General features: G+C 35.0%; 1 protein-coding gene across 3 annotated transcripts in view; it reads left to right on the top strand.

The window, feature by feature from the left end:
* Nucleotides 1-6,342, top strand: part of LOC130636179 (replication factor C subunit 4-like) — a 126,886-nt gene extending 120,544 nt beyond the window's left edge. For all 3 annotated transcript variants that reach the window (XM_057445817.1, XM_057445818.1, XM_057445816.1), the window contains exon 14: nt 6,153-6,342. In XM_057445817.1, coding sequence (XP_057301800.1) covers nt 6,153-6,248 — 96 coding nt within the window. In that variant the 3' untranslated portion in view covers nt 6,249-6,342. The remainder of the gene's footprint in view (nt 1-6,152) is intronic.
* Nucleotides 6,343-10,575: the final 4,233 nt, after the last annotated feature.

Here is a 10,575-nt window from a genome sequence, read left to right on the forward strand (position 1 = left end):
AAACATTTAAAGCTCCAATATTACAAAGGTGATAATTCTGTAAAAACTAAGCAGTATCAGTATAGTCCAGCCAATTTGTTTTGTCAAAGAAAACCTGGTCCAAGCCGTTCTCTAAGCTTAGAGGATGAAATATTAATGACGTTGATGAGGATAAGACTTGATGCGCCTGTTGCTGACTTAGCTTTCAGATTTTAAATATCGACTAAACATGCCTCCAACATTATTACAACATTCATCATTTTCTTAGTTTGGAACTTGAACAACTAGTATATTGGCCAACACCTGATGAAACACTGTCATATAAGCACCATCATTTTTCTGGTACTTTCAACTAATGTGAAGGTATTGGTGACTACACTAAACAATATGTTGAGCATTCAAAAAATGTTGCAGCACAATACCAAACATACAGCACCTACAAAAGCCGAAACACGCTAAAAAAAACTTATATTTTGTACAAAATCGGGGTCAATCTCTTACGTATCTCCTGCCTATGCTGGATCTATCACAGATGTTGCTTCAAAATTTCATCCTGGTTTTATGGTTCTGTTTGATAAAGGTTTCAATGTTCAAGATCTGTGTTTGCCCCACCAAGTAGCATGTATTCTACCTCCTTTTGTTTGCCGAAAAAAAAATTTACAAGATCAGAAGTTTATCATGGTAAAAGAGTAGTACGCGCAAGAATACACATTGAAAGAGTTAATGGATGGTTGAAAGAATTCCGATTATTGGAAAACATGTTACTAATATCAATGATCGATATGTGTGATCACATTTGGACAATTGCTGCAGCTATTGTTAATATGCAACCGCCATTAGTTTAGTAGTTGGCCCCAATTGATTGCAGTGACAAAAGCTTCTTGACATATTATCAACAAAGTGGCTTTCTTTAAGGCCACATATTTATAAAAAATCTTATAGCATATAGCATGAAATAGCATATAGCATGAAACTTTTGCAGTCATTTTAATTTCACGATTTTATGGGTTTTTTTGAAAATTTAGTTTGAACCATTTTATATAGGTGTGATAGTTGGAGAAAATCGTGGACAATACTTTGTTGTTTTCACAATATTTCAAATTAATTTCAAATTTGATTATTCTCCTTCTATATAACGTTGGTGATAGTTTTCGTCGTATATAAATTAGCCTATACATATACCAAAGCAATGTTTTTTACAAATGTGTGGCTTTAAAAAAAGCCTTTTAATTAAGAGTGTTGTTAGCTAAGGGGCTCATAGGGGAAACAATTGGTTTAATTCCTCTGATACTTCATTACTTGGCGAAATTCTTGCAACAGGTAAGGTCATTTTCAAGGTGAACATTCTTTCGAAAACATCAAACAGAAGCCTGTCCATAAGTAGCCGATCCTAATTGATCCCAATTAATATTATTAGCTGTACGTTGATGCAGAGCACGAGGATCAAACAAAGTTCGTGGTACTTTAACAGGGTCTGGTAGATGCTCGGGATGTGGTCTTTTAAAACATATTGACGATGCAGGAAGATGAACTTTTTGTCGACCTTTAGCCACTGTTTTGTTCCAAACTTGAGTTCTGGACGTACATGTTTTATTTAAACCCAATGCAACCTGATGTACAACAACATGGAGCAGTACAAAAACATGTTTGCAGCTTTCACATTCACCAGTTAAAACTTCATGGTTATCAAAGTTCATACACACCCAGGTCTTATAAGGAGTTTCATTAACCCGTGTTTGTTGTATAACATCTCCACGAACAAAACAATAACGCAGACATTGAGGTATGTTATTGAACTCAACATTTTGAACATGTCCAGCATTCATTAAATTCTCTCCCTCATTTAAAGCTTTGACAGCCAGACTTTTCTGTGCATATTCCAGAAGGCATTTGGTAGTGATATCAGGATAGTACACGTATTCAGTCATCAATCCAGTGGTTATCTGTTCTGGAAAGGGTATTTTGATACATGCGACAGTTAATTTAGACACACGTCGGTTTTGAATGTCTTCTTATTTTCCTTCCAATGATGAAGATACAGGGAGATTAAGCAGTTCTGCTGCAAGCACTTTCTCTTCTTAACCCATAGTGTGAACGTAAATGTACCTGCTTAACACAACTCATAGCCGATTCTCAACCCATCGTTAGCTGATTTTTTTAAATCAAATTTTTTTGATATTGTTTTTTTCGGCTTAAAATGAGATAGCTCTATCTTCAAAGAAGGCCGACAAATAATGTGCCTAAAATAAGAAATATTCTTAAAAGTTAGGTGAATCTGAGTGTAAAAATCAAACGACAGAAATCAAAATGGCAGACAAAGTTAAAAAACTTTCGTTGTTGCAAGAAGAAGAGCTCGCTGTCCAAGTTAAAACTTTTCCGTGTTTGTTTGATAAAAGTTTCAAAGACTATAAGGAGAAAGATTGCGTGGCCAATGCTTGGGAAGAAGTGCCAAAAGCCTTAGAGTTCATAGAAGACGGTAAGATTTATCAGCTTTGTATCAATTTTACATATAATCTCAATGTTAAATACAATCTCGTTCGTTTTCAACAGGGAAAGTGGCGAAGGCAGCTTTTGAAAAGTTGAAAAAGCGATACAACAAAAAAAAGCTAAATGTTAAAAAAACGAAAAAGTCTGGCTCATCAACCCAAGAGAGTGAAAGGGCAGAGAAAGCCCTTGCTATGTACAAGTTTCTTTTCTGGTTGGATAATTTCATCTATATCCGTGAGGGGCGATCAAACATAAATATTGACGGTTTAAACTCTGAAGATGAGGAAGAAGATGATGATGACGTTAGAACCGGTCTTTTTAAATGTTGCTTCACCATCTACTCTCATCGATCTCCATTCACCCTCTTTTATTGCACTATGCTTACTTTCTGAATCCACGAATCTTGTTGGCGTGTAAAAGGCATTATCCGTCTGAATCAAGTAATTATGTAGAGCTAAGCAAGATAAGGTGTAATTTTCAACATTTTTAACGGTTGTTCTAATTGGCTTATGAAATGTTCTCCACCTGGCGCATAACATTCCAAATGCGTTCTTGATGACTCTCCTGGCTCTTGAATGTCTATAATTGTAGATTTTTTTTCTTCACATGCATGATCCGTCCCAGGATACGGTCGCATTAACCAGGTTTTTAAGGGAAAGATTTTATACCCGACAAGGAAATATGGGAGACCACCAATACTGTTATTGACGATGCGTCTTTCAGGAACTTTTAGCTCATTCTCTTCAAAAGCCATTCCCATCACGGAATTAGCTAAAACTCCACTTTCATTGTTGCTTCTAAACTGACCAACGTCGAAAATTGTGAAACTATAATTAGCATCACAAATGGCCATTAGGACTAAACTAAAAAAACCCTTATAGTTATAAACTGGGTGCCTGTTAAGCTTGGGCATTGCATCAAGATATGTTTTCCGTCAATAGCTCCTATGACGTGTGGCAAGTTCCAAGTTGATTCAAAATTATCTGCAATCTGTAGCCAATCTTCCTTAGAACTCGGAGCACACAAATACGTTGACTTCAGTTGCTCGTAAATTGCTATACATGTTTCAGATATGATTGAAGAAACGATCGACTTCCCTAGATGAAATGAGTAGCACAATGACTGCTGAGTATCACCACTTGACAAGAGTCTAATAGTAATAAATAAGCGTTGTTCTTCTGATATGGATTCTCTTAAAGGGGCTACGGAACGACTGTTGTTTTTCGACTTTAGTGACTTACACGAAAGTCGAGCTGTTGGCGGTGAAAAACAAACTGGCTATTTTTCCGGCATGTATGTAATTTACAGACTCGAACATATGGATATATCTAGAATTTTTATCTTCTCCAGCCTTGGTCATGTTTTCATCCAGAATGAGTCTCGCTGAAATATTTCTTTATAATAAACTTTTCGAAAAAAAATATTGAACCAGCGAGCAAAGTGCGCTGGTCCGTTCATTGCGCCTAATTTTTATTTTTAATATATGCGCGGGATATACGGAATGTAAGCATTTTAACCGGTTCGTAGGCCCTTTAAATGCGTGTTTTGCCGGGACCAACCAACGATAACAAGTGCTCGAAACGTTCAGGAGACATTCTCAAATATCTAAAGAAAAAAGATAAGTATAGCTGTTGTGATGACAAAAAGTATCAAATTTAAAAACAGAAAGGAAGAGAAATGTATACCTGAAAAAATATTCTCTATCGGAGAGCTTTAATTCATAATACAGGCGATGGTAATCACCGAGTTCCTTCCTTCTCTGAAAAATCTTTCTGACCCAAAACCTCTTCTTACTCTTTTTACTCAACTTTTGTATATCCTCCTCAACAATAGCAACAGTTTTTCTTCATCACAACCATCTCGATAATATTTCAACATGTAAAAACATTTGAATATTCTCGAACGTCTCACTAGTGTGAACGTCTAAAGTACCTGTAGCTCAAATTTTGAAATCGGCTACGAAAGCATGCACAATACCGTTAGCTCATCGTTAGCCGATAGTGAGAACAAGGCTTAAAGGACCCCCCCCCTAGCTAACAAATAACTCCTTAAGTTTTCAACACTCCACTTGTTTAATTCTTCTTGTGAATGCACCATTGTTAGACAGTTTCTTACCAATGTTTACAGTAAGTAACCTTCGCCAAAACTACATAAGATACCCTGATTTTCCCATACTGCATTGCACAGTCATAAATTTGAAAATGGTAGCACTATCAGTAAAAAGGTCTATAGAGAAAAAAGAATAATGACCAGCTTGCTTAGAATTTTGATATTCCTATACAAAAAAGTGTAATAGATTTCGATTTGAATATATTCGGTGAGCTGATTTATATGTCTCACGCTGCTGGTATAAACATAGGAATCTCGGAAATTTAACACTTTAATGAAGAGAAGTAGAGGTAACCTGCCGGTCAACAACTGAAACCATCAGTTGTTGACCGGCAGGTTGCTGGATTGTTTTCAAATTTAATTTTGTGAACAAAAATTTGAAATCGCCTGCGTGAATTATTATTCTACCGGAAACTGGTTTATTTTGTAATTTAATCGTTTACAAATCCATTTTTGAACATTTCTAGCGGTATATGCAGAAAATAATTTAATTTTGGCGTATTTTTGGGAAAATGTGGTAAAATAAAGGTAAAAAACAAAAACGCAAAAAGTAGAAGTAAATCATTACCCAACGAATAATTAATATTTTCTTTTGTTCTATGAAAGAGACAATAGCCACTGAAAACCGATTCTGTACGGAAAATACATTAAGTTTGGAGCAGAAAAATACAGGGCGAATACAGGAATTCAAACAAGTCATTTTTTACGAAGTCACTAAACTTATACTAAGATTAAAGCGACGAATGACACGTTTCATAAATGAGGTTAAAATTTCTAAATTAATTGTACTATGAAGTGAAGCGTCGTTTGATTTCGTCTGAGATTTTTTAAGTGATTTTTACTGGAGACTATCCCTTGAAAAATGCACAACTATGAAATATCGACAATGACAACCCAATGACAACCCAATTTTACAATTTCTGCCTATCATTCATGGTTGAAAGTCGTGCGATTGAAACGCTTATGGTGTTAAACATCATTTAGGTGACATGTACTTAATGTAATTAATTGTTAAATCAGTAGATGAAAAAAAAATCTTTAATCACTACCTACCTACAAATAATTTTTTTTGAAAATAAAACGCGGTTATCTAAACAACAGTTCTGGTGAAACGAAGATAGAGAAAAATGGAAAAAAGTAAAATCACGTAATTTAGACGTTCACATATATTGCCTAACCTTGCTTTTATAAACAACGCTTACAAAGCAAAACAAGCTGACATAAGTATCTAGTTAACTTTCCTAGTCATGGACAATACAATTTCTCAAATACAAAAAAAAATAGTGAGCACTAAAAACAACAAGCGAACACAACACCTCCGTATCACAGCTACCATGGTAAATTCGCGAAACATGGGAGTTAAAATTAAAAAATGAGTGGAAGTGTTGTTGTTTTTTGATGAGTAGAAGTGTTTTTTGTTTGTTTTTTTGATAAGTAGAAGCGTTTTTTTGTGACTAAAAGTAAAATTATAGTGTATAGAACATGATCCTTCAGAGCTATCTTATGTAACTTATTTGGTTTTAGAATTTCCGGAATTATGTTACGGCATTTTAATATATTTATTTTATTGACATTAGGTGGTGGATAAATGCCTCTGCGATGGAGCCGACGAGTACTTACAAATAATGGCAGTTTGTACTGTCATCATGGATCAGCTGTGTAAAAGCGGTTAAGCGGATTGTTCTCAGCATGGATCAACAGCCTAAAGATAAATGTCGATAAATACCACACTTGTAATTTTTAAAGAAATTAGATCTTTTTATTGAATTTCTGTGTATTAGGTTCACCGCATCGTTAGGCTTTCAATTTTGCAAATTGTTCTCGCAGTAGTCACACCTGTATTACTAATGACGTAGGTATGTTGGTAGAATCTTGTTAACGTAACTGCTCTTGAAATTACCCTTGCTAAAAATGTTATCTTTGGCATGCTGTCCTGTGCTATGAGGGTGGTAACCCGAATGTCTTTTAGGATTATGATGATTATCGATTATGTTTAAAAGCAATAAGATACTCCAGAAATGACCTTAGTAATAATAGCTATATCACAAAGAACTGCCTCTGTCCACCTAATTAATCAGGTTATTATAGTCATTAACAGGTGGAAAAATTCACTGATTGTCCCGTCAGCATAACTGTGCACAGGGGCGGGGCCACAATTTCCAAAGTGGGTGGAGCTTAGTTAGGCATAGTGGGAGATTTTAGATTTTAGTGACAATCAACAAGCGAAGCGATTTGCCGAAACAACTGGGGTCCAGGGGGGGGGGGGCTGTAACCCCCTGGTGGGGTCCATCAGCGCAGTTTTAGAGTCCTAAAACACGTAAAACCGCTATACCTTGGACTTCAGAAAAGCTTCGTGCATTAGCAGAAAATTATTACTTAGCAAAAAGTCCCCCAGGTGGCGCCGCTCCTGGTGCAGGTGATATAACTTTTTGAAAACAATATTTTCAGAAGCACATAAGAAGTGGCATAAAATTTTTAACTTATCTAGAGCTACCTTGGAAGCACATTCTCCAATGTATTTCTTCAAGTATAGAGGGTTAATTTACTTGGTGATGGGGCTCCCACCGAAGTAGGGCCATGGTTGCTATTTTTATGTATGATTAAAACCTTTTAATGTCCTGCTTATTTTTTCGCACTGATCACATTTTAAACCCTTTTTGATGGAATTAGCAACAACCTCATCTACAGGACAGATAATTCCTTATCTTTTTCTAAAAGGTTGTCTTTGATAGCTGCAAGAATAGCATCGAAGTCATCCTCATAAATAAAAGCGTCAACTTCAGCCATAGTCCAGTCGTTAAGTGCTTTGACTTGGAAAATAATGATATAGAGCTGAAATTTGGGACAGTTTTTAATATGTAGATTACCAGAAAAAAAAAGCCCTATCGATAGCAGTTGTAGAAAATGAAATATGCGCCATTTTTAAAAATTTCGGATTTCCAAATTTTCGAGAAAACGATAGTTTATCAATTCGAAAGCCAGTCAATTTAGAACAAAAAGTATTATCACACCAACTCTCAAAAATCATAATTTTTAAATTTATGGTTTAAATAGTTTTTATCTTAAAAAAGTAAAAATATGTATACAAATATGTAAAATCAAAATGCATCAAATATATCAAAAATGTTTCTCTATTCTTCTTTTTGGCTGTTTGTTTCGGCTTCTTTTAGTGCTGTTGCGACGATTGTTGTACAAGAATCACCTTCACAAATTTTCACTGTTTGCCCGTCTTGCCGAAGTTTTATGCTGATATGCATGATGAAACGTGTTTTGTTATCTTCGTTACTGAGAAAACTCTCTTGTGTAAATGATACTTTGCTAAAACCAACAATATCAACATTGGGGCATCGTTTTCCACCACCTGTTCGTCGCATGTGCTCATTTGATTTTGTGCTAGGACCATCAATCAAAGACAACTGTGCAAGATTTATAGTGCCGTCGAAGGTAACTAACGTAAACTTGCGATAGTTCATCAAAAGTAGAAGTTTTGAACAAACGGACTCTATGCAATAGCGCTCCACCATCGACCACTGCTTCATCATCTTTCATCACGGCTTTACGTAGTGAGGGCTTGTCAGGTTTTCTCATTAAGCCATGTTTAAAGAGGGACATTGGCTCTAGTGTTAGTTCGAAAGCAAAAAATTCTTCGATGTCTTTTTTTCCCTTTGCGTTATAGCTATCAATCGTGTAAACAGCATCGTTGGATTGACAATGACAGATTATTTATTCAATTGAACTTTGGATTGCAAGGTGAAGATGGGCTTAACCTGGTCCTTCCGCTTGATGGTGCATTCAAATATTGAAAGGTTGTCCAACTTTGCTTGTATCATTTCTCCGATCTCTTCAGCAATTTCACAGTTGATATCATCATTTTCATCAGACGTCAAGCCCAAAGAAAGCGAAGTAGCCAACCTATAAACATTTTGCAATCTTTATAATCTTTGGAGCGTCTTGCCGCCCCCATCTCGACATGTTGCTCGCTTGCTTTGCTAGAAAGGCCAGAGACACCAGTCATTGCCTCATGAATAGAGGCGCTGGAATTCAAGCTAAGAACCCAAAGGTTCCGCACATCATTTTTCATTTCTCGCCCTCTGGTGAGTCCTTCTCTAGTTTTGATTGATCTCATGAGAGTCTGCTCGATCACAAGTAACGGTTGGATCTTTGAACAGCATGTAACCTTGTTGAAATTTCTGACGGAGCCAAAAATTTTTTTGCAGGAGGGCATAAGTCATCAGGGGCGGATCTAGGATTTTTTTCTGGTTAGGCAAAATTTCATAGATTTTTTGGCAAAGTAATGTCAAGGGTTGTGGTGTTGTACGAGGTAAATCGGCCGTTTTGTGTTTTTGCTGTAAAAGGAACTAAAATTTTCCCAAAAGTAAGGTTTTTAGTTATTAAGAATCCTTCTAGATTAGAAACGAAAGTTTCTTTATAGCCAAACAAATAACAGTAACCCCCGTAGTTTTACCACTTTATCCTTGTTAAAACATGCGGATGGAAAATGCGTCTGGTTAGCAAATTCGATTTGAAACAGGGTTAGCGTTTCCATAATTTCTTTGAATCACATATTGGTATTAAGTATCTTAGCATCTTTTTTCGTTTTGCGCACATAATACGAGTACAAGTAATAAGTTGGGGATTTGCTTCATTTCAAAACATGCAATAAGTCTAATAACTAACAATACAACAAAAAATTACATTACAAGACAATTTTAGGAATAGATAGTCAACAGTAGTGCAACGTAGAAATATTGTTTGGAAAATTATAGTCTGTGGTAACAACCTGCAAATGCACAAAGAAAACCAGCATATAAAAGAATGAAAGATTTCCAGTTAGACTTACAGTGTAAGATCGCAACATATAATAAACGTGTACAAAAAGTATATAGTAATCACCTCTTCATGAAGTTAATACAGTTTAGCATTAGGGTTACTGGTGTAGTTTTGCACCAATTTCTATTAAGCATTAATTTTAATGCTATGAAATTCCCACAAGAGAAAGGCAGTTTATTAAGCCAGAAAAGAGTTAGAAATTAGAAAAATAACATCAAAACATTGAAGATGTCTCATATTATTTACCCTTACATGTCCCTGTCAACTATGTTTAAAAAATATTTTAATACTGTAAAATCTTTAAGAAAGTTTTAGTAACTATAAGCCAATTATGAAGATTCTCATATAAAAAGCAACATATATACAAATCCTACTCATATCCATAAGTTGACATGACATTTTGTTAGTTTACAGTCTGTAACAGAACGTTTTTTGACATGCAATTCTTGTTTCGATCTGTATATGTTTTACGTGAAAATCATTTCTATGATTTACTTGAATATTCACAAGTTATTTTGATTGATTTTTTTCACCAACTTTGTGGATTATACCAGATATATATCCATTGTTTACAGTTTTCCAATATTATAAGGATTCAGAACAAATCTTCTGTGTTATTTACTTGAATATTCATCATAGGTACCAGGGTGACATCAAAATACAAGTTATTTTGATTGATTTTTTTCACCTTCTTAGTTCCTCTTATGAAACACAACTTTGTGGATTATACCAGATATATATCCATTGTTTACAGTTTTCCAATATTATAAGGATTAACAAATCTGTGTTCTTTTAATTGATGGTGATTTTCATTGTCAGAAGAATATTCATCTTAGGTACCAGGGTGACATCAAAATATCTTATCCTAAAACAAAATTATATCAATGTATTGCTCAGCAAGATGAGAATAAGAAATATTATAAAACAAACTTGGACTATTCTTAGATTAGGTATTGCTTCATTCTTTTGTTTTTAGCAATATTATTACAATTAAAAGTAACATAGGAAAGTCAAAGAGATCTTCTCGTGTTCTTAAAAGTTTTAAAATGAGCAGTGGGATGTTGCATATAAAATGCACTGTTTAAAAGTTCCCACAAAGTCAAAGTTCTTAGGGACAATCACAATAAAAAAGTATATTGGGCTTTTATGTTTTTAAACAATGCATTTGAT

The sequence above is a fragment of the Hydractinia symbiolongicarpus genome, chromosome 3, assembly GCF_029227915.1.
Source record: "Hydractinia symbiolongicarpus strain clone_291-10 chromosome 3, HSymV2.1, whole genome shotgun sequence".
Classification (NCBI taxonomy): Eukaryota; Metazoa; Cnidaria; class Hydrozoa; order Anthoathecata; family Hydractiniidae; genus Hydractinia; species Hydractinia symbiolongicarpus.